The sequence below is a fragment of the Vombatus ursinus genome, unplaced genomic scaffold (assembly GCF_900497805.2).
Source record: "Vombatus ursinus unplaced genomic scaffold, bare-nosed wombat genome assembly UNPS02014830.1, whole genome shotgun sequence".
NCBI classification, from domain to species: domain Eukaryota; kingdom Metazoa; phylum Chordata; class Mammalia; order Diprotodontia; family Vombatidae; genus Vombatus; species Vombatus ursinus.
Window position 1 is genome coordinate 22,188,767 of NW_020954608.1, and position 25,508 is coordinate 22,214,274.

Below are 25,508 nucleotides of genomic sequence, written 5' to 3' on the forward strand. Positions count from 1 at the left end.
CTTAGATGATTGTATTACTGAGAATAGCTAAGTCATTCACAGTTGTTCATTGTACAATATTGTTGTCACTGTGAACAATGTTCTCCTGGTTCTGCTCGCTTCACTCTTCATCAGTGCATATATGTCTTTCCAGATTTTTCTGAAATTATCCTGCTTGTCATTTCTTATAGTGCAACAATATTTCATTACAATGTTACAAAGATTCAAAAAGGTGGGGGGAAGGAAGCAGTTCAGCCAAACTATTGATTTGTATTTCACTTAATAAGCATTTATTGAGCACCTAACATGTGCCAGGCAGTTGCCTACTATTTGGAAGAAAATATGCTAAGTGCTAGGGATATAAAAACAAGTTGAAAAAGAGTCTCTGCCCCCTCACCCCAAAGAGCTTAAATTCTCCCACCCTAATACATGTGAATAGACAAACATATACATGATAATGTGGTGAAGAGAGAGAACTACTCATTAAGGGGATCAGGAAAGACTTAAAATTTAAGGAGGCAGTACTGAGAATTAATGGAGGCTAGAATTTCTAAAAGAAGGAGGAAGTGCCTTCTAGGAATGATACACAGCCTGTACAAAGGTACTGAATTAGGCATTGATCTATAAAGTTCAGAGAATACCAGGTATGTCAGTCTTGCCAGAACAGTGTATGAATGAGGAACTAATGTTCAGTAAATCTGGAAAGGGATGCCAAAGCTAGACTACAAAAGGCTTTAAATGTCAAGCTGGTGAGTTTGTATTTTCTCTTAGAGGAAGAGGGGAGAGTATATTAGTCTTATCTGATAGCATGTTGTATTCCCCTCCCTCTAGGATCATGTAAATTCCTTAAAATCTGGGATTCTGACTTGTTTTTTTTTTTAATTCTGAATAAATAGCACCTAGAAGTTTGTTGTATTTTACTTTTATTTGTTGAATTGACAAAACTTAGTTCAACCACAAATGGTAAAACTTCTCTTAGACTTCTAGGTATGTTAACATTTTTCATTAATGATTTTATTAGTTTATAGTTTATTATTATATTTAATAATTTATTACCTACTAACAACTATACTAGTTTGTCCACAAACAACTTTTATTGAATGCAAAGAACACCATTGCATATAACATCTACTTTTCCTGATATGTTAGCTTTGATGATCTTTTTTTCTTCCTCTTTTAACAAAAATCTTTATTATAAGAGATGGCTTTCTAGTAGAAGATGGGGGAGGGAGTTAGCGGGAAATACAGGTAATTTAAAAACAAAAGATATCAGCAAAATTATGTTTAAAGGTAACAATACATCTAAAATGCCAATGAATTATTAATTATCCTTATATTTGAAATGGCATTTAAACTTTATACTGAAACTCCAACAAAGATTCATATTTCTCATATCTCAAGAAATTTTCAAGGTATTTGCTAAAGGAATATATTTAATAAGATGTTTCCCTACAATACTATCCATTTGGCCCTCTTTATTGAAGCAAAGATATTTTATCTGCATGCTTATTACCCATTTGGGAGATAAACTCATTCCAGATAGTATCCCTTTAGCTTTGTTACTCATCTTTGAGATAGTCTTTATGGCATCGTTCCAGCACGTTAATGTGAGTCTGGATAGAAGGATGCACATGCATATCCAGCACTGCTGCTAGAATTCTGCAACTACAATTTTCTATATAACCAAATGTACAATTGTAAAAGCATCTCTTCCCAACTGTGCTCAATAAGAAGCTTCAACTCTTATTTCTACAGATCCATCAGATAAGATGAAGGGGTAACAATTGTTCAATATTTTATTTAAAGTATTGATATTGCCCATCTTAATTTTCACTAATCTTGATTGGTTTTATGGTTTGGTCATTTATTCAGCATTCATAAGACTGAGACCACCAAATGATTTCATTTAGTGCAGAAGGGAAATAGTTCAGATATTATCATTATATCAATCATTATATACCTCAGATAGATTTCAAAGTAATATTCTATTAGCAAAAGGTTCTTGGAATATATTTTAATTACTAAAATACGGTGTCCCACAAAATTGTCCATCTGTAGCACATATTGTTTAGTCACTGTATGGATCACATAGTTATCATTTAGGATCAAAGAATTAAAGCTAGAAGAAATTTTAGATGCTGTCTAGTGTTCTTCCTTTCATAGAAAAACAATCTGAAGCCAAGAGAAGGTGAGTGCCTTGCCCCGTTACCAGGTAGGCAGCAGAGAAAGCAATTGAACTCAGTTTTTCCGAATCTGCAGTATTCTTTCCCATGTACCATGCCACCTCTCTTTGTAGAATTCTTGAAAGTAGGCTTTACAAACTAAGCCAAGAGGGAAAAAAGATTAGGTCCATTAGAATGAAATTGTTAAAATTGCCCCAAAATATTTTGTCCCAATACTATTTGCTGCTCTTCCTAATCCTAAAGTAGCCCTGATCCCTCTATTACTAAGAAGCATTTACTCTTCAGTGCCAACTACCCAAATGAAAACTGAAAAATTCAGTCCATTGTTTGAAACTTTCCACTAACCAGTTGTTATGGAGTTCTGCAAACACAGTATTTGTCAGTGACAAATATACAGAAAATTCCACACAGATGCCAGATAAGAAAAAGAAGAAAGCATTAGATCTCCTTTAATCCCGCTGGGTGAAGTTTTCTAGGTTGTGTGTGTCTCGTTAGAAGCTCTGACTAAATTTTTATTGGGTTCTTTGCATAGTAAACTGATGTTTACTTCAATGATTATTTACCTATAGATGGTATTAACAGTCGCTTTCTAGTTTTATACAGTTGAATTATCTGCAAAAGCATACCTTTAGGAAGCTCTCTCAAAGAAAGATCCTCTCAATAAAAGTAATACATGATGACAGAATCTTGAATTGAAACACTTCAATCCCAGTTTAAAAGTTATTTAGCAATAATAATAATAGCTACAATTTATATAGTGCCTTAAAGTTTGTTAAATATTTTAGAAATATCTATATTGTTGTTCAGTGCTTTCCTTCATGCCTGACTCTTCACGACCCCATTTGGGGTTTTCTTGGCAAAGATATTAGAGTGGTTTGTCATTTTCTTCCCCAGTTCTTTTCATAGATGAGGAAACTAAGGCAAACAGGGTTGAGTGACTTGCCCAAGGTCACACAGCTAGTAAGTATCTGAGGCCAGATTTAAATTTAGGTCTTTCTGAAGCTTATGCCTGACCCTCTATCCACTGCTCCACCTAGCTGCCACTTTACAAATATCTCATTTTAATTTCACAACAACTCTGGGAGGTAGTACTATTTTTATTATCCTTTTTACAGAATGAGGAGGCAGAGGCTGACAAAGGTTAAGTCCCTTGCCCAGAGTCACATAGCTAGGAAGGGTCTGAGGCTACATTCTAACTCAAGTCTTCCTAACAAGGTCCATCACTTACTCAGACCACTGGGCCACCAAGCGACCAGCAGTGAGTCCTCATATGGATGGAACTGTTCAACTGTTTCCTCAATTAGAATGTGAAGCCCTTGAGGCAGGGACTATTTTGGGGACTACTTCTTATTCCCAGCACTTAATACAGTGCGATCTTAATAAATACTTATGGAATGACTGTTTCAAACTTAGAACTTTCTCATCCCTTAGACTGCAGAGGCCACAGTGCTCCAGGAGTGTCTGGGAAAGTGAGCTCTTATAAAGCTTGAGGGCTTAATTAGGTAAGGACAAAAAAGAGCTAGTTATAGGAATGTGTTCATGTTTGGGAATGACACACAGCCCCAACTGCCTGAAGCTCCTAAGGGTCAGGTAGGAGCACACATGTAGGGCAGGTGACCTCTTGTCTTATCTACCTATTAAGTTTACTCTTTGGAATGAAAGAAGGAGAAATCTGTAGGGAGGATCTTGAAGGAAGATGAAAGTATGTCAGAATTTATATCATAAAGTTTATATTGTTACAGACTTCTGTGCATATTTAAAATGTCTTTTAATGTTTTTTAATGATTAGGAATGCCACCTAATTGTCATCATTATCATTGTTATCAATCAATAAGCAAAAATTAAGCACCTATTATGTGCCAGGCACTGGATGAGAAGCTGAGGTTGCAAAGACAAAATCACGTAATCCTGGAAAGGTGGAGGACAGGCAGAGGAGACAGCATGTGTATATGTATATGTATATGCATGTAAATTAGCCTCTGTATGCCTCAGTGTCCTCAATTGTTAAATGGGGATAATAAGAGCACCTACCACCTAATGTGAAAGGATCAAATGAGATAATAATTACAAAGCACTCAGTAGTCTTGGCACATAGTCGGCACTTTATAGATGTTGTTGTTAATTATTCCAGGCATGAGGACAACCTATGCAAAAACACAGAAGTGAAAGGCAGAATTTTATGTTTGAGGAATAGCAGGCAGGCCCACAGAGCGCATTAAAGGGCAGTAACAGTCTAGAAAGGTAGTCTGGAGCCAGACTGTGCAGGGTTTTAAGGTACACTTGAACTAGGACGGTGGCTCTGTAAGTAGAGAAAGAAAAATAGAGATTTAAGGTTTTCGAAACACTTTTACATAGATTTTCTCATCTCAGCCTTACAACAATTCTAGAAGGTAGATACTAAAAGTATCTTTATTCCCATTTTATAGATGAAGGAGATGAGGCTCAGGGAGATTAAAAGATTTGCCTATGGTGTGTGTCTTAGCCAGTAACTTAAAGGCACAACTCAAATCCAGGTCATTTCACTACTAACATCATGTGTCCTGTAAGAGTGTGTGTGTGTGTGTGTGTGTGTGTGTGTGTGTGTGTGTGTGTGTGTGTGTGTGTGTTTGAGAAGTGACCCAATTAAAGGTAGTATGGTAAAAGAAATAGAACATTTAAGTTAAAAAAAACCTTTATCTGAATGCTTGGCCTGCTACTAACTTCTTGAGGTTGGGCACATCACGTAATCTCTTAAAATACAAGTATCTCCATTTATAAATCTCTTAATCTCTAAACTCTCTTCCCAAAATTCTACGCTCCTAGGATTTGGGAGGAAGCCAATTACAGAAAGTACATAGGGTATGTCTATATCAGTAATCTCTATTTATGGTTAAGGAACCATAAAGTGGAGTAAGGAAAAAGTACCTGTTATTTTATCAACTTTAACTTTAACCTTTTGTTCTGGATATAATAAGGGTACCTCAGCGTTTAAGCTAACAAAAAACCCTTTCCTTCAGCACTAAGTTATTGTACACTATGACGAAAACATCTTTTAATTTAATTTTTTTTCTTATGAATATAAAAAAAGTTCTAGAATGTGTGATTTACCAAGAATACATCAAGTTTTGTTGTTGTGGTTGTGGTTGTAGTTATTCAGTCATTTTTCAGTAGTGTCCCATTCTTTATGACCCCTTTTGGGGGTTTTATTGGCAAAGATACTGGAGTGTTTTGCTATTTCCTTCTTTGGTTCATTTATAGATGAACAACTGAGTAAAATGGGTTACAGATGACAAACCCAGTAAACTGGTTTAAGTGACTTGCCCAGGGTCACACAGTTAGTAAGTGTTGGAGGCCAACTTTGAACTCAGGTCTTCCTGACTCCAAGCCTGGCACTCCATTCACCACATCACCTAGTTGCCTTCAGATGTTACATAAAACAAGGGAGCAAAAACTATGTATTTTATGACATGAGTAAATCTTGGCAGTAAACTTTGAAAATTTTATTAATTACATAATTATCTATTGAGTTATTATTAGTAACTGTAACTATTAGTAACTGAGAATCAACCATATAAACAATGAGAACTGGAGCAAAAATAAATAACAATCTATACCTAGCAGTCAGGGTGGTCTGTAAAGTTTTATGCTCTTCTAGACCAACATTCTTTGCCTCCTACATTGGTATCATCATGGCTGATTTCCAACAATTTATCCATGCCATTACCTAAGGGTATTTCTTTCTCCACTCATGGAATCATTGGGTTTTATAGGTAGATGGAGCCTTAGAGATCATCTGGTATAAGTTCTTCACAAAGACTTCATGAAAAAGGATGAACAGACATTCAGAAGTGCTGACGAATAGTAACTGAGTTCACCAGCTCCCACACTTAACTTTTATTTCCAGCTATTTTACTGGAACTTTAACTTCACCCTGGCAGATCATCTTCCACTCTTCATTATCTTGCCTCACTAGCACTCCCCAATGATACTTTACTAATACTTTAATACAATACTAATACTTTAACAAAGTTGGTAATTATTTGTAACAGCTTTACATATATTTCAATATATTATCTGCAATGTGTTGATGTCCTGTATGAAATAGAATGGAAACTCAAGGACATATAATATAATTTCTTTATGTTTCTCACTTTATTGTTAAGTTAGAACAAGCTATTGTATATATACCAGACACTAAGTTTTTATATGTATGTAATTTATACATATATGTGTACATATATACATATACAATATGTCTATCACATATGTATGTATATATGTGTCAATTCCCACAAGGAAGATTAATTTCTAGCCTTTCATATCTTTTATATAGTGGGTTTATACAAAGTCATCACAGTTATATAGACCTTCAGATGGGATGAAAAGAGATCAAAGAATGTTGCTATTCTATTTTGAAAGGTTTTTATTTTATTCACCAACTTCTGAGTAGGTGGACAACCCTTCATATCTATGCTCACCTTTCTTCCTACTTTGTTCCCTCACTCTTTTCCTTCTCTTCTGTCCTGTTGTACCTCTCTCATCTAGCTTGGCTTTAGAAAACAGGGCCTTCAGAAATGATGTGTTGATGAAGATTGTAATGGAATGAGAGAGAGAGAGAGAGAGAGAACCATATCTTTAGGGAAATGTGGTATAGTTACGCAACCAGCATGTATTCAGCATCTATTATGTACCGGACATTGTTTTACATATTTTAAAAATATTTTAAAAAACACAGTAAGAAATAAAAATAAAGTTCCTGCTCACAAAGAACTCACAGTGAAATGGAAAAGATATATAAAGGATAAAAGTGGAGATAATACAGAGGGGAAGGCATTAGTATTTAGGGGAATCAGGAAAGTTTTATTTTAAAAGGTAGGATTTTATCTAGGACTTGAAGGAAGCCAGAGGACCTGGGACATGAAAATGAAACAGACAATTCCAGGCTTGGGGAACAGACAGTGAAAATGCCTTGAGTTGGAGATGGAGTGTCTTGTTATGAAGAACATCATGAAGGCCAGTGTCACTGAATGAGTAGTAGGGAATAGTCAAGTGGAAAAAACACTGGATGTGAAATCAGAGAACCCAGATTACATCCTGGCTTTCTCATTTACTATCTATTTGACCATGGACAAATCAACGAAGTTTTCTGGGCTTGTAATTTATTATCTGTAAAATTATTGACCTAAATTACCTCTAATGTCCCTTCTAGCTCTAAATCTATAATCCTTTCTTTTTTTCTTTCACCTTAAATCCTCTTGCTTTTACATCTCCTAATCTCACTCCTACAAACTAAAGGAACTGTAGACTTGTAGTCCTGAACCCATTTTGACAGACAGATAAGTAATAAAAACCTAGAGACCTGTTTCCCTTTTATAACAGTTACCTGATGTGACAAGGAGACCTCACTAGGTCTGTTATCCAAAAGAGTAAGAGTTTTGGTTTTCTTCAACAACTCAGAATGGGGAGAAATACATTGAGGGTATCCACAAGTCCATACTCCCTACTAGCTCTAGAAAGTTCTATGGTTTTGAGCTCCCTCTAATATTCTGTCCTCAAAGAGGATTCAAGAACTATGCATAATAAATATTTCCTTCACTTTGGAATTCCTATGCATTACTGAGTTCAATGAAGAAATGATATACAATTCAAAAACCCAATAACTGCTTTAGTAATAACTCAGGAAGGAACTATCCATTAAATAGTAAACTATTTAACTAGGACAGAATAGCAAAGTAAATAATAAGTAAGAGTTAAAGCAATAGAATCATTCTCAGACCTACATACAAAAATTAATTTAGCTTTCCAGAAAATGAAAGAGTAAAGAAGGGTAAGGAAAGAAGATTTTTAGGGCCACCTTCTGAGAAATGTCCAGGCACTGCGCCATAAGATGAGGTTGTAATTAGGCTTCAGTGATATCTACCTGACCTGATTACTGGAAGACCTCTCCTAATTTGTTTTGTTTTTGTTTTTTGTCTACTGTACCTAAGTAACTTCGTACAATAGAAAGAGTGATACAGTAGGAGGTGGAGTGTAGAGGTCAGAAAACCTGAGTTCAAATCCCAGTTCTGCTACTTATTACTTATATTGGCAAGTCATATCATTTGATTGATCTGATTGATTGCTTATATTATTTTTCTAGGCCTCAATTTTCCTTATCTGTAAAGTGAAGAAGATTGACCTATTGACTTCTAAGACCCTTTTCACCTCTAAATCTAGGAAATTCCAATTTACTTCCTAACCCAGCAACTCCCTTGATGCTGCTGCTACACCTGTACTTTTCCACCATGCCTGTTGAAACTCCTAAGATCCCTCTTCTATTGCCTCCATAACACTGTATCTGTAGCTTCTCTCCATCTTTGTAGCTACCACCTGACACTACTGAAAATGACTCTCTGTGGCTGCCTTCTGCTGTTTCTTCTTCAGGAGGTGACATTGTTCTTTTAAAGTGAAATTCCAGGGTCCATATACGTTCGAACCAATCACTACATTCTAAACTCTACTATTAGTCATCCATACACTCCTGTAATGGAGTAGCAGAGGCAACTGTAACACTTGGAGAGTCACCCTTTTTCAAAAGATTGATAGATCCTAATTCTTAGTCTTATATCAGGTTAGGACAGCTGAATTCCATTCACCTATTCACTGTATCTGGTTGTTAACAATTTGCTGCTCACATGGTTGGAACCTCCTGAGAAGTCTTGTTGAGGTTAGGGATAAACACTTGTACTCCTTTCCATCTTCCATCATCTCCCTTCTTCCCAATCACTGCTAGGCCATATAAATTTCACTGCAGTGCAAATAAGACTCAAGAATATCCTAGAAACACTTGGAGAGAAAGGACAAATATACATCTCCATCTGTAAAGCGAGGAGGTTGGACTATATGACTTCTGAGGTCCTTCTCAGCTTTAAATCTCTCATCCCATTCATGAACCAATGCCAAGCATGTGAACCAATTATTTCTTCAATAGGTTCTTATTCATTATTACATTAGGTATGGTTAAAAATTTACCTTTAGTGAAATCATCACCTTGTCAATATCATTACTAACTACAACATTTTTAATAATTATAATATATCCTATAATTTATTCATTACCATATAGATATCTTATCTATCTATCTATCTATATATCTATCTGTCTATCTATCCTTGGGTAGCTATGTGACACTGTGGATAGAGTGCTGGGCCTGGAGTCGGGAAGACCTATCTTCTTAGTTCAAAGTTGGCCTCAGACACTTACTAGCTGTATGACCCTGGCCAAGTCACTTAATTCTGTTTGCCTCAATTTTCTCATCTGTAAAATGAAGCAGAGAAGGAAATGGTAAATCACTCCAGTATCTTTGCCAAGAAAATCCCAAATGAGTTCACAAAGGGTGAGACATGACTGAAAAACCACAGAACATACACACACACATACATACGTATATATGTGGATGTATACATGCATGTGTTAAGGATCCAGAATTTTCATAGGTAAATGTCACATTGGTTTGGTAGGACTTTCTATTCTCATTATGACAGTGCTCCACATCCTGTGCTATATAGAAATATAGCAAAGTACCAGACAACAAATGCATATTCTTTGTTACAATTCTACATGTAAAAATGGTCAACTAAATAGCTTCAGATATATGGCTTTTATACAAATATTCAATTATATTTACTCTACCACTGTACAAAAAATGCCTGTATATATGTAAATGTCTGTGTACTGTGTTCTTTTCCAGCTGAAACTATTGAATTAAAACAGTATCAAGGGAAATCATGTGTCTTTTGTAATTAAGTATATAACAGGTACATACCACAGTATATCTCTCAATAAACTCAACTCTTTTTTTTTTGATGGAGAGAGCATACTAGTAAAGAGAGCCTGATACCAAAATTAAGACCTAAAAAATTAAGGTTGAAGCCCCATGTAGTTGTATCAAAGAATTATTATGTCCTATAACCAAATTTTAGGCTTCCTACTAAAAAATAAATGTGCCATTCAGAGAAATGGATATAGATTCTGAGCTGTGGAAAAACAATTATTCCAACAGTGATATACACAAATTTAATAGCACAATTGCCATCATGGTAGACTGCCAAAACTGGCAGCTAATCTACCTGTCTACATAAGAATAACAATCGTTCTATTCATCTCATTCACTCTGCTATTCTCCTCTTCATTTTCCAAGGCTTCTATGCCCTATTTCAATTATATCTGATCACAGTTAACTCAGATATGTATTGGATAATTCCTATACAAATACTAAATACTTTTTTCAGTTGTGTGCTCTATTTTAAACATTCCACAAAGTTATTATTCATTTCTTTCTTTTATGTTACTAACATGTATTAGTAAAATTATGGTTAAAAAGGACCTTAACTATCAATAATTTCAGACATCTTCTCCTAAAAATGGCTAGCATCCTAGAAAGTCAAACTGCTATTCTAATAAATAACCCAATTAAAAGCAATAGGACAATTTTCCCTGATATTATGAAGCTTTTCCTTTTTGTTCCCTTCTCTGGCAAAAAAGCCAGCTGTATTGTTGTTTTTTTTAAATGCAGTTAAAACCTGTTTTGCCTCATGCTTCTTTTTTCTTTCTACACTAAGGGTACTTACTTGAAGATATTATACAATTTTAAATGGCTCTTATGTAATCTTCATCATTGCATCTACTATCTGGCTTAGAGGATGATGTGGTGTGAACAAATACTTCCATTCTGATAATTTATTCCAATTTTCTGCTAAGTCAGCAAAGTCACTTTCTAAATGTGTTTTTAAAACCGGTAACACCAAATACATTTAATGACAGAGAAAATGTTTGGGCATTATAAAGTTGGCTTGTAAGTGATCCTCATATAAGACTTAACCTTCTGGTAACATATTATTTAGGATTCTGCAATTTCCCAAAGGGATTCCTTTGCTGAAGATTTGCTTAAGTATTCTTAAGAAGGGGCCTCAGTAAAGCAATACATTAAAAAGAAATAGGCAATGATAAACAATACCCAATATTTTTACTCAATATAAATTTAATTATCAAAATAGTTACATATACTGCACATATTTTTCTGTCACACACAAGCATGTTTTTCAATAGTCAATTCAGTTAAATTAGAAACTGACTTCTATTGGCAGTTAGTCATTTTAATTACAGTGTGATGGCTTTGCTATCTTGGAAAATAAATCATTCTTCTGCTCTGGAATTCTACTTATTCTTCTGTTTTCCTTCTCCCCACCTCCCATTATGGACAAAAGCAAAACTGCACCTCTATCTCTTCAGCCCTCCCTTGTGGTTCCCATCCCCCTTCTCCCCTCCCCCTTACCATAAATTGCCATTTAAATGTTTAGTGGCCACTGGGTCGATTTAGCATCACAAGGCTATTTACTACCTGCTCCAACACTTAGATATACTAGCTTTTCTAGTAATTTTCTCATTCATAAAATCTAAATACCTGGTAAATACCAGGCACCCATTATAAGACACAAACAACATTAAGCTGCTGAGCTGTTTTACACTATTTTCAGGTGTGATAAGCATGACATCAATTAGTGATACTAGTAATGAAAATAGAGACGTTGCGCAGAGAAAAAGGATAGTTTTTGCATTCATTTTAGCGGTTGGAGGGGCATTTACATGTCATTATCAGATGACTTTAGAATATTCCATTTCAAAAGTTCTTTAAAAAAAATTATAACCTGGAACAGCGACTTACCTTTGTGCGACAGACGTAACCGGGGATGGGTGGTATCTGTTGCATGACCTCCAATCCCAAACTCGAAGAGCAAACCCCCCAGGACCAAAATGATAATGTGCCCAGCGGATGCCATGCTGCTCTCTGGGCAAGTACCTCCCTTTCCTCCGGTCTTCACTTTGGCCGCCGGGGTCGAGAGTTGGAAGGGAGACTTTTCCTTCAGGGGCAGCTCCAACAGCTCTGTCACACACAGGGACGTAGTCCGTTGTCACCAGAAAACACGATCCCCAAGTGCCATTTGTCAAGCTGTGTTTGGAGATGTCACGGGAAGCTTCCCTCTCACTTAGGACAGTTGTTTTCAAGCTGAGAGTACGGGGACACTCCAAGGGAGGAGTTCGGCTTGGGCTCTCGGACCCCAGGAACCGCCTGCAGATTCCCCAGAACTGCTTTTGCAGTCACTTTCTGCGAGGCTGTTCATTCAAAAAAAGACATACATACACACACACACACTCTAGCGCACACTCGCGAGCACCCCCTCCCCAAACTCGCCACCTCCTCCTTGGGGGCTCTTCACAGCCCCTCCGAAGTCAGCCCCTTGCTGCGGCTTGCTAAGCAGCCAGTTTTAATTCACCTTTTCACCTTGGCTAATTAAAAACAAGAAGTGCCATTCTCCCCTCGGAGTTGCGGGATCCACCCAGCGGGGATGCAGGACTGTCAGCTGCTGTGTTTACAGGCAAAGTTCAGGGAGGGTTGAGGCAGCTTTCATACTTGGCTGTTTCTAGGAAGTGTTTCTGGTCCACGTGCCGCGCAAGCAGAGGCTCAGATCCCTGCCTGGTTTGTGGCAAGTGGCCCTAGGTTTTTTTAAGCATCAGAATTCCGAGATGTAAGACTTGTATCTCCTCTTCCCCCCCCGCCCCGCCCCCATTCACCTTTTTTGGGGGGAGGGTGTGCATATGAGAAGGGTGGGGATGAGAAGAAAGGAAAGGAAATTTCAGGAAAAAAATATAATTTAAAAAAGTTGTGAGATGTTTTGTTTGTGGGGAAAGGATGCTAAAAAAAAAAAAGAAAGAAAAGAAACCCACAAGTATTTTTAAAAGCAAAACCTAAAGATAACCCTTAAAGTAAATTGAAATCCAGATTCAGAATAATCCATCATCACTTCTCATCAAACATAATTTCTGACATTTTATATTTGCATATGGGTCCCTGTATATCAGGGTTAACTTTGTAGCAATCAATTTTGGCAGTGGCAAACTAAATACTTGTGGAGAAAAAATACTCAAGGTTATAAAAAAACTATTAGGTCAATGATTACCTCACATACTTTTATGAGTAAGAAAAAAAGTTGGAGTGATAGAAATCTTTTTAACTTCAGCAAAAACAAATCCTGTGTTTTAATCCTACATTATACATTACACTTTACATTAGGGCAAGAACACACACACTCTGGTAAAGTATTTTCTTTCCTTTCTACTAATTGCCCCTGTGGTAAAGATCTTGCCCATATTAAACACATATATTTAAACATAAAGAAACTAAGTTTAATACCTTTGATTCTAACTGCTCTATCCTTCAATAGTTTATTTTTTAAGAGACTGTGTTTGTGTAAATAAACTTAACACAGTAGGTCAACTTTCAATCAATCTCAAAAACCAAACTAAACAATGTGAAGCTGTTGGCATGGAAATGAATGATCTTACTGTGGAGGGGAGAGGGGGAAGAACATCTCATAAAGTGTGAAAAGAGTCTTTAAGAATTTAAGATCCAAAAAAATAAGTATGTAAACAGTAGTTGGAGGGTGGAGGGAAAAAAAATGACCAAGGAATTTTTTTTGAGAATTATATTTTTACTATATGTGTCCAATTTAACAACAAAATGACATAATATATGTGATACTTATCCCATACGTATTATTGCACATCATAATATGGTGTTCACAAAGACACAGAACTAAAGCATTTTCTATTCATTCTTATAAAAATTATATGGGTAGGTATGAGTGCAGTGTGTTTCAGTAAAATGGAAATGCTACCGAGTGCTATAAATAATTAGATTTCAAAGGTCTAGGAAAAGATAACATATTCAAAACATTATTAAACAGTAAAACAACATGAAATGTTTGCAGTCTTTTAAACCTGGGGTGGTCCTTGTAGGAACTTGCATATTTTAAAAGCTAGTCTGATGAGCTACAGACATGAAGACTGCTCTAAGTGTAATATACTGTACCTTGAGAATCCTTGTTCATTTTCTTCTGAAAGTGAAGCAAATTAAAAGCAAATAGCAGGTTTTTTTTTTTTAATTTGTGTTATCTGGCAGAATTCTGGAAACAAATGTGGCTTCTATATCTTTTATCATAATTGTATGATTACTTTGTACAAGTTAAATTAGACCTTTATTTTCTACTGGTTTCATTTAACTTACTAAATTTGTTCATCATTTACATTAAAACAATAAAGTAGTTTCAAGCTGTTTCAGAAGGACAAAAAAAAATTAAACCTTTGAAATGCTAATGTGGATACATTATTTAGAGACTAGGTAGTTACTCAGATCCCTTTTCCATTTTTATAAACTACCCTGTAAATTAATTTAGGACAGCTTGACAAAATTATATTCCAAAATAAAGAGATTTAAAAAACTTTTTTTTTCAGTTCTTTCAAACTATATTTTAGCTCTGTCTGTGTTTATCAGCTCTGTTATTTGCTCACATCTGTTTTGTGCTTCCTTCTGCCATTCACCACCTCACTGTGTTAAGACAACACAAGCATCTGTCAGCAGGAAAACTACCTGAGTTGTGACTATGCAAAGCAATTATACAGTTGGAAGGAAATTAGTCCAATTTCTCATCCAGTGCAAAAATCCTTTATAGAACCTCCCTACAGGTACATAGATAAAAGGGAAAACTATGTAATCTCCTACAAAATGCCCAGCAACCAGAATAATTTAGATCAAACCTCAGGTGCACACAACGGGGCTGCTTCCCCTATGTCTAGGGTGAGGACTGCTGGAGACCGTATATAGCATTCTGCTCATGAATAGAGGAAAGAAGCAGCCAGCTAGTTAGTCAATAAACATTTATTAAGTGCCTACTATGTGCCAGGTACTGTGTAAGCACTGGTGATGCAAAGAAAGGCAAAAGATGGTCACTACTTTTAAGAAGCTCACTGTCTAATAAGGAAGACAACATGCAAAAAACTATGTACAAATAAGCCATATAACAGATAAATTGGAAGTATCGATAGAGGGAAGGCCAGAGAATTAAAGGGGATGAGAAATAACTATAAAAATGGGATTTTAGTTGGAACTTGGGGGAAGTCAGGGCTGCAGATATGGAAACCTTCAAGTTTTCTCTTTTCTTTCTCTCCTCCCCTTTTCAGATCTGGAACCATAATCAAATAAATACTGCTATTGCTACTGGAAAGGATGTCTCAAATCCTCCCATCTCACTACCTCTCTAACCCAAAATATTCCTTCCCTGGGAATCTTTCTCCTTTATGTAAATGTAAGAATTTGCAATCATATTAGAATGCAAACTCCTTAGAGTCATGGACTGTCTTTGCTTTTCTCTTTGTATCCTTGGGGTTTGGCATATAGTGCTTAATAAATAATCTTTCTTCCTTCCTTCTTCCTTCCTTCCTTCTTTTGATTTTTTAAATTTGTTCTTACATTCATCAAAGGCATGAGTCACTTACAATGACAGAGCAGCTGCCTTAGCATACAGTGGACTGAAGGGATCTACCATTAAGTAACAGAGCAGCACTGACAGGTAACCTTGGGAAAATCACTTAACCTCTCTAGGCCCCAGTTTCTTCATCTATAAGTGATTGAGGGATCCAGTAAGTTTATCTAAGCTCCATACCCTATGTTCCTATGAGAGAGAGAGAGAGAGAGAGTCCAGCATTCCTGAGGTAACTATCTGACAGTTTAAGCTTCTGGTTACAACTTCACAATCACTCCTGGTAGTTCTTGAACTATTACTGCATAATCCTGGGGCAAGGTGGGAAGAGTAAATTTCCACTTCCACACAGGAGTGTTCCCCCCTCCTCCCTACCCCCCCATAAAGTACTCCAATTCAGAAGGCTACTCTTATGCAAATAAAGAACTATCAAGTTACTGGTGTCACTAGATGAAAGTTTAAGAGAAGGCCAGCTGTTTCTTCCCAATTGGGTCCAAGGCAAGAAGGAATGAGAAGCTTCTGCTGGGGTGGGGAGAGAATATGAGAATGATTATTGTGTTCCAAAGTAGTATGATACCACAGAAACAACGCTGAATGTATAGTTAGAATGGACGTGGGTTCAAAATTATGCTTCTGACCTTTAGTATTTGTAGAACCATGGGCAAGCCACTTAAATCTTCCTGAGGCTCAGTTGTCCTATCTATAAGATGGGAACAATAGATACTATTATTCTTACAATGATTGGCTGATAAGGTTTTAAAGATAAAATATTATTAAGTCCTTTTCAAATCTTAAAGCATTATACAAATGAGTTATTTTTTATTATTTCAAATGAAAATTCAAAAATCATTTTCTTATAATAGAAAATGGTCATAGGATCTAGAGCCCGAAGAGACTTTGGAGGCCATCTAGTCCAATATCCTCATTTTTCTGATGAGAAAACAGACCTGGAGAAATTAGATGAGTTGTCTATAGGCCCACGGACAGTATTCATCAGAAGTAGTCACTGAACCTCTATTTTCTAACTGTAGGTCCAATGAACTTTCTGCTGTGCTACAGGAATGCTTTTGGCTATATCATAGGCCCTGCCTTCAAAGAGCTTACATTCTATTTGTAACTCTTAAGTAACAGTAGGAATATAATAATTCAGGTACCTCATGGTTTAGGTTGATTTTTGTGGGCTTACCTGAGAACCTAAATATCATTTATAGTATAATTTCTATAAGAAAAAAGCTATTTTTCTAAGGTCTAGATAGCTGATTTATAAATGAATATTTGTAACACAATCAGTTGACAAACTTCAGACTGCCTTTATAACTAGAGTTGCAAATATATTGGATTTAAAGACAGAGGGCTTGGATTTAAACCTTATCTCTGCGTGACTTTGGACAATTCATTCACTTCTCTGGACCTCAGTTTCTTCATTTGTCAAATCAAAGGGTTGTACTAGATAGACTCAGGCTTTCAGCCTCCAGTCTCCCTTAAGGTGATCCACTCATCTGGGAGCCCAATTGATTGAGTATAAGATAGTCCATGTACCATATCATAGCCATCTGCTGACTTTAGATACCAGACCACACTTTATATCCACATACTAGTCAGTGGTCCACTCTGGGCATCAGAGATTTAGAAATCTGATCTCCTCATTTTTACCTTGAAGAAACAGGGCCTCAGAGGTAAAGTGACTTGCCCCAAGTCACACATATTTTAAGTAGAAGAATTAGTCTTTTTTTTTTTCCTTAGGCAATTGAGGTTAAGTGATTTGAATCCTGACTTCAGGGCTAGTGAACTTCACTGCGCCACCTAGCTGCCGCCAGAATTAGACTTCTAATCCAGGTCCTCTAATTTCAAATAGTGTGATAGTCCTTATAACACTGTACTTCACCTGAAGATAAAATATCTGCTTGTGGTTCAGGGTTAATGTAAATAGTAACTGTTTCTCTTTTGGGCAGCAACCAACCTTTTGGGTCTTCCCCTCCCAGTTTGATTTTTATTTTATTATTTTGATTAAAGGGCCATCCCTTGACTCTTCTTAAAGAGGCCTCTTCACTGAATGGACCTTACCTCACTCAAGTGAGAACCTGAAAAGACCTTATCTTAAAAGGGTCAGGGTTTCCCATTGCATTCCAGACCATCTCCAATCATCCTAATGAATATCTGGCCACTGGACCCAGATGGCTCTGGAGGAGAAAGTGAGGCGAGTGACCTTACACAGCCTTTTCTCACTCAAAACAAAGTCAATTGCAAGTCATGTCATCATCTCCCTGATGTCATTGTCCTCTTTGAGAACAAAGGACAAACACAACAACAATAACAACAACAACAACAACAACAACAACAACAATCTGAGTGTGGCCATAGGCTTGCCATTTCCCCATTCTTTCTCTTATTGTAGCCTTGTTGTTTCTGAAACCACTGGGGCTGGATCCTGTCATGTGTCCCACTAAGTGTTATCTCAGGCTGAAAGCCTGCTCTGCCGTTAATACCGCAGTTGTCAAAGCACGTGCCTTCCATCACACAGTTTCCCTAGGATCATGATGAGTTCTGTAGCTACTTCTCACATTTGATTCTTAAAGACCCAACAAAAGCTTTCGCTCAAATGAAAATGTTCTGGGGCAGCTAGGTGGCTAGAGCACCAGCCCTGGATTCAGGAGGACCTGGATTCAAAACCAGCCTCAGACACATAACACTTACTAGTTGTGTGACCCTGGGTAAGTCACTTAACCCCATTGCCTAGTCAAAAAAAAAAATCAAATGAAAATGTTCTCTTCAAATTCCTCATAGCACATTGCCTAGGGCTCTCCTTTTCTTCCCTGTATTACAAAAAGGTATGCCCTTTATTCCCCTCACAAAGTACTGGAAGTTGGCTTCTGTATTTGTTTCTGTCCCTGGTGTCTAACAAGTGCTCTGTTCACAAGTCAGCAAATATTAAGTGTGTATTTTGTGCCAAGCACTGAGACTATAAAAAAGAGGCAAAAGATACAGTACCTGCCCTTAAGAAGCTCATAATCTAATGGGGGAAACCACAAGTAAACGAAAATATACAAACTTGCTATATATGGGACAAAGAGGAAATAATTAAAAGAGAGACAGCATTAGAATTAACAGGGTTAGGCAAGGCTTTTGGTAGAAGTTGGGATTTTAGTTGGTATTTGAATGAAGTCAGGAAAGTCAATTGACAGAGTTGAAGAGAGAGAGCATCCCATGCATAGGAAACAGTTAGAGAAAATTCCTGGATCCTAGAGATGGAATGTCTTGTTCAAGAAATAGCAAGGAGACCAGTGTCACTGATGACACTGTATGTCAGAGTTTGTGGCGGGGAATAAGGCATAAAAAAACTGGAAAGATGTGTGTGGGGAAGGGAGGGGGAAGAAGAGGGGATAGGTTATGAAAGGCTTTGAATGCCAAAGAGAGGATTTTATATTTGATCCTGGAGCAATAAGGAGCTATTAGAGATTATGGAGTAAGGTCAGACCTGTGCTTTAGGAAAATCACTTTAGAGGCTGAATGGATGAGGGATTTGAGTGGGGAGAGATGTGAGGCAGACAGATCCACTAGCAAGCCATTGTAATAGTAAGAGAATGGGGTGTTTAGGGGCATCAGCAAGATTGTGGTGGTGTCAGAGGAGAGACTGGGGAGAGAGATGTTGCCAAGGTGACACCTTGGTTTTGAGCCTGAGGGACTGGGAGGATAGCGGTACCCTCTACAGTAATAGGGAAGCTAGGAAGTTGGGAGGATTAGGGTTAGGGTTTAGGGAGAAAGATAATGATTTCTGTTAAGTTTAAGATGTCTACAGGACGTCTAGTTCGATATATTTGAAAGACCATTGAGGCTACAAGATTAGAGATCAGCAGAGAAGTCAGGTCAAGATAGGTGTATTTGAGAATTATCAACCTAGAGAGGGTAATTACATCCATGGGAGCTGAAAAGGTCATCAAGTGAAGCAGTATAGAGGGAGAAGAGAAGAAGGCCTAGGACAGAATATGGTGGATCACCTATAGTTAAGAGGGCATGACCTAGATGAGGATCCAGCAAAAGAGACTGTGAAGTGGTCTGATTGGTAAGGAGAAGAACCAGGTGAGAACAAGCATTTCCAAAAAGCAGAGGGAAGAGAGTATCAAGGAAAACAGGGTGATGGTGATCAACAGTGTCAAAGGCTGCAGAGAGGTCAAGAATGAAGACTGAGAAAAAGCCATTGGATCTGGCAATTAAAAGATCATTTGTTACTTTGGAGAGAGCAGTTTTGGTGGAATGATGAAGTCAAGACCAGACTGACAAGTGAGTAAGAGGAGGGAAAATGGAGACATTTCTTATAGATGGCCTTTTCAAGTTTAGTCATAGAGGACAGAAGAGATAGCCATATGATTATAGTTAGCAGGGATGGAAAGATCAAGTGAAATTTTTTTGAGTATGGAGGAGATATGGGCATGCCAATAGGCAGTAGGAAAGAAGCCATTAGACAGGGAGTGACTGCAAATAAAAGTAGGGACAAAGAGGGAATTTGTTGGAGGAGACAAAATGAAATGGGATTGCTTGTGCAGGTAGATTGTTTTGGCCTGGGGTAAAGCATAAGGCTGCCTCTTCTTATGAGTCAAGGGTGAAGAAAAAAATAGGGGCAAAAGGTATCTGAGTCATGAAGAGAAAAGGGGGGAGTAGGGAGCTCCTGGAGAATGGTCTCAATCTTTTCTACAAAATATGAGGCAAGGTTATTAGTTGAGAGGGTTGGGGGAAGGGAGATGTATATTAAATATTTACTGCCTTCTACTATAGTGAATAAAGGTGAAAGAAGATGTTGATGATACAGCTGATATCACTACTGTCAGATTTTTTTTCACCAAAGTCCTTTTTTAACATAATATGCAAAAATATGGCCAACTGGAAACTCATATGAATGGGTCGATTTAATATGGTCATTTTGGTGTCCTGACCGGTTGAACAGATTAAAACCTTTTATATTTTTTAACTCCATTTTTTTTCAACTGGAATTTTGTCATCATAGAGTCAATTTCATAGGACTTTTGTCCCTAAGAAGCGACTTCAGTGGAAATCAAGCTAAAAACAATGTATTCAAGCATTTTGTATTATTTCTTATTTCTTGAGTCAATTATCTAAGCACCTATTGTGTGCAAAGTACTGTCCTAAATGTCAACTATACAAAGATAGTTTCTCCCTTTGAAGAACTTAAATTCTATTTGGTTATGCATGTGTGTGTGTGTGTGTGTGTGTGTGTGAGAGAGAGAGAGAGAGAGAGAGAGAGGTACATGGTGTGTATACCTTAGATGCAAAAACTGATTTTTATTGTTGCTAATTTTACACGATTTTATCTTACAGTAAGGAAGGACTTCAAATGTCCTCTACATTCCCAGCAAATGGTTATTCAATCTCTGCTTTGAATCTTTCTTTATCCTTATAAATCTCTCAGTGCACATATATTTCTTAATGTTGTCAAAGTACTCATGAACATTTGAAAGCTATTTAGAATCCCTAAGGAAAGTAGGGTACCAAGTGGTAGCTTCAAGAGGTAGAAATTTATAAAGATGCTTGCAAATTACCAATGTTAAGATTTCACATTCAGTAAACTAATAAAGATATATAATAAAAAGAAAACAGGATACATGTTTTAGGGTTAGGGTTTTGGGAGAAAAATAATGAGTTCTGTTAAATTTAAGATGTCTACAGGACATCTAGTTCGATACATCTGAAAGACCAGGGGGGCTCCAAGATTAGAGGTCAGCAGAGAGGTCAGGGCAGGATAGAAAACATGAAATATTTCATAAAAAATGTTTTCTTAGTAATCTACTTGTACTCTGTGATTCAATTTACCATATCAAGCTTTAAATTCCAAGTAGGCTCGAATGTGGAGCTACACTCTGGGTTTATGACCATTTCAGGGTATGGAGTATCTGGCTTAATAATTCAGTGACTGTATTAGATGATTAAGTATGGGAACTCATAGAGCCTTAGTTGAAACAGAGTTGTCTTAGCTGGATAACCAGGAACATTGGAATAGTTGCAAAATACAATAGACCAAAATACCCAAAAATAATATCCTACTGGAAATGTGAAAATGGAAAGAAAGAGGTAAATAATTTAGTGGTGTTTATGCATGTAATGATGGTAATGATCTTAGTGTGGATTATGTTTCCCTGAATATTGTGGTAGGGAATGGAGAAACTTTATTCAAACATATAGAAAGTATTCTATTTATGGTTACAAGAGAAGAAAGCATAAGGTTCCAAGAAAGGATTTATGGATAATAAATCACTCACAAATAATTACTTGTGTTTATAATGTTTTATCCAAAAGATTCCAAAGTTTTCAAACAAACTTTACACACTAATGTACATGTACTGTGAGCACATTTTATACTCAGCCTACCCAAGGATTTAAGTTACTATAAGGTCAATAGTAAAATGTGACAATTTGTAGTATAGAAGGATTTCATTACTAGTTCTTGTAGTATCATCTCAGATGCAAGACCACCCACCTCTTGGCTCCCTGAAGGAGTTTTGAGTTTTTTGGTGGTGGCTTTTTCTTTTTCTTTTTTTTTTTTGGTTAGTTTCTAGTTGTGTAGGTATACATATATACATGTATATGTACATGTATATATTGATATATAATACATTTCAAATTTTGGCTCATATAATTTTACCTTACATGTAGCAATAATTATTTTTAAAAACTTTCACCATTTTCTTTTCCCCAACAGTGATAAAACCTTCCCAACATTTAGTTTTGTGTCATGATGCATCTAAAGAGTGTAGTGATAAGTAAGAATAGTTTCTTTCTCCTAATTACTTGGGTAATTATTTAAACTGTCTAATTTGTCTTGGCTATTGTTTGCTACCTGGGTAGTAAACCATCAATGTGTTCATGTTTGGCTAAAGGCATAGAGGCCAAAAAAAAATACTGATAAGTGTAAAGAGTAATAAAATGATCATAACCATTTATGAAAGAATGTAAAGGAGGATTTTTTCATATGGAAAATGCAGTTACCCAGGATCCATTTGGAAAATGATCAACCTACCAAAGCCAAATCTTTGGTAATGTCTTATATAGCATCTTCACTTGTAGCACATTTACGGTACATAGTTGGCGATGACTGTAAAAGGTTTGCACATGATGTCAAGCTGCCATAGAGTCGTTGTTTGTACCTGTTTCACATTAAAGCAAATGGAAACAAACACTAAATCTAAAGCCGAGAAAAAATATGGCACAAAAATCAAGATACAACATATTAAAAAAAAAAAAACAGTACTTTGGCTCTGCCTGTAGATTTTAGAGTTCAAAAGAAACAGGATAAGTAAAGAAAGAACCTGGCAAAGGTACTGGGAAGCTTCTTTTCCCCAAGGACTTCCTGTTCCTAATACCATAAGAATTGGAAAAGAAGAAACAATAGGTGAGGAGAAAAAACTCTCACTGAACAGAGACCTCCCTAGAGGAGTATTCATGAAGCATAAAGCAGACACACACACACACACAAACAGTAGGGTTATTCTTCAGTATCTAGAGATTTCTTTCTTATTTTTTTTAGCTCTAAAATAATTTCCATTAATTAGTAAAAAATAAAAAATAAAAAAGAAGAAGTGTTCTGTTCGTAAGCCAAATCTTACATAAGACAGTCTCAGGTATAGTACCTTTAACAGATTTGGATCTGATTTTTTTTTCCTTTCCCCTCCAACTTTTTTTTTCGGATATTTATAAAAAAAGACACTGATTTTTTTTCCCTTTCAGGTAGCACCAGTTCAGTTGAAAGAAATCTAGCACATTTTTTTTTCATTAGAGCCTAGTAATGTGAAGGAAAATGCTAGTATCCCATTTGATCATTTTCTATGGAACCATGTTCTTTTTCTTTAATCTTCTTCTACTTCTACTTTATTTTCTCTTTATTAAGTGTGCCAGAAGGAAGCTAGAAGGGACACTGGATAGACCATAGGACTTAAAGTCTGGAACACCTGAGTCTGAATCCTGCCTGAGAAACTTAATTAGCTGTGTGACCCTGTTAAGTCACTTAACTTCTGTCCTCACCATTTTCTTCAACAGTAAAAAGGGGAATAATAATCCCAGGATGCTATGAGGATAAAATGAAATGTTAATAAGGCACTTTGCAGAGTTTAAAGTGCTACATAAGTGCTAGGTATTAATAGATATTATTATTGAGCATACATTTTATATACTATCATAAATGTGAACATTTTTATTTAGAAGTGCTTGAATAGAAACACAATAGAATAGAAATACAGAGACCATGTCTTAAACTCCTTTGGCACCCTGCAAACTGTCATTTTGCTGTACCACCTCTTACATAATATACTTTTGTAAAATAAAACAGTTCAGATGCTTTCTTCACTAAAGAATAGCACCAGACTCACAATTTCATTAGTATAGGGAATTCCTTGGATTAAAATTAACGACTCCTTATCAATACTGGCTAATACAATTTCTGTAATTTATAATTTTAGATAGCTACCTAGTACTCTAGGTAAGTGTCAAGTTATTTGCCCAGGATCATAGAATCAATTTGTATTAGAGATGGGATTTAAATGCATGGCTGGCCGGCCCTGAGGCCAGCACTCCATCTCCAGCACCACAATGTCTCTCACCTCTTCATTACTTCTCAAATGTTTCATCATGAGATGGAGGCACATCTAGTTACTCAGCTACCCTTTAAATATGGGCCCAGTGAGAAATTCTTGTCTGAATACTAAGGTCATAAAGGCTCTTTGAGAAAGTTGGGTTCCAAGTGATAAATGTTTTTGGCCAAACTGACTCAAGAAACCATTGTTTCAAGGAAAGGGAGGTTTTAATTTTCATTTGTTTAGAGATTACCTATCCTAATGACATCATGGATTTCTGTGAAATATTGAGTTCTCACTGAATAACAAATCTTCAGCTTCAGGCTTTAAGAGTAGTTCACATTAATGGCTTATCCAATGGGCCTTGTGAGTTAAATGGTAAGGTACATTTTTTTTTAGAAATCTCTTGTTAAGGAGAAATGGTTTTGACCTAGGATTTTGATGAATTGACTATAAGGAAACAGAAAGACATTATTTCATATCTCAATACTTTGATGAAGCTGCAAACTAATTAATATGCATATTTTACCAATTGTAGCCCATTATTCTTATCCTGTATGATTTTTTGTCTAATCCTTCCATAGATCTTTCCTAGATATTGTATCCAAAAGCAAAAGAGACCTCCCTGCAAAGTAATGCAGCGCTCTAGTTCCATGATCTTATTTCCCAGTTGTATATGACCTCACTTGAAGACCTTTTCTGTCTCTTGTTTCTTTTCATCTTTTTTTTGAAGTTTTATTGATGTGTTCTTGTTGTTTTCTTTACATTACAAACATTCATAGATTACTCCTACTTCATAAGAGAACTCTTGTAATAAAGAAAACCGAATCAGTAAAACTAATGATAGAGTGACCTCATCTGTAGTACTCATCCACTTCTTTATTTTTTAAAATGAAATCTATTTTCTTTCTCTCCCACCCCACTGGAAAATAAAATAAAATAAAAACAAATTTCTTGTAACAAAAAAATTTTGTGTATGTACACATATGAGGTATGTGTATGTATGTATATATACGTATACTGTATTTAAGAAAAACAAATTCCCTCAATGGTTCTCATTCTATATCCACAATCTATCACTTCATTGTCATAGATAGTTGTTTCATCATTGGTCCTCTGGAATCATAAATGGTCATTGTATTGATCATGATTCTTACAGTTTTCAAATTTTTTTTTAATAGTGCTGTTGTTATTATATAAATTGTTCTGGTTCTACTCATTTCATTCTTCCTCACTTTATAGAAGTCCTGGAAATGGTTATTTTTTTATAATATTGATACTAGTATAAACTCTTCTGGTGCTGCTTCTTTCACTCTGCAAAAGGTTGCAAATGTCTTTCTATGTCTTTTTAAAATCATGTCTTTCCCCATTTCTTACAGCACAGTAGTGCTCCATTATATTCATATACCATAACTTATTCAGCTATTCCTCAAAAG

General features: G+C 36.3%; 1 protein-coding gene across 2 annotated transcripts in view; it reads right to left on the reverse strand.

The window, feature by feature from the left end:
- SEMA3E (semaphorin 3E) overlaps positions 1–12,580 on the reverse strand; it is a 336,651-nt gene extending 324,071 nt beyond the window's left edge. Inside the window, exons 1-2 of one of the 2 annotated variants that reach the window (XM_027838711.1) lie at positions 12,463–12,580; positions 11,845–12,293 (exon numbers count right to left, since the gene is read on the reverse strand). In XM_027838711.1, coding sequence (XP_027694512.1) covers positions 11,845–11,959 — 115 coding nt within the window. In that variant the 5' untranslated portion in view covers positions 11,960–12,293; positions 12,463–12,580. Of the gene's footprint in view, positions 1–11,844 lie in introns of both variants that reach the window. The other variant, XM_027838710.1, reaches the window with a different exon arrangement.
- Positions 12,581–25,508: the final 12,928 nt, after the last annotated feature.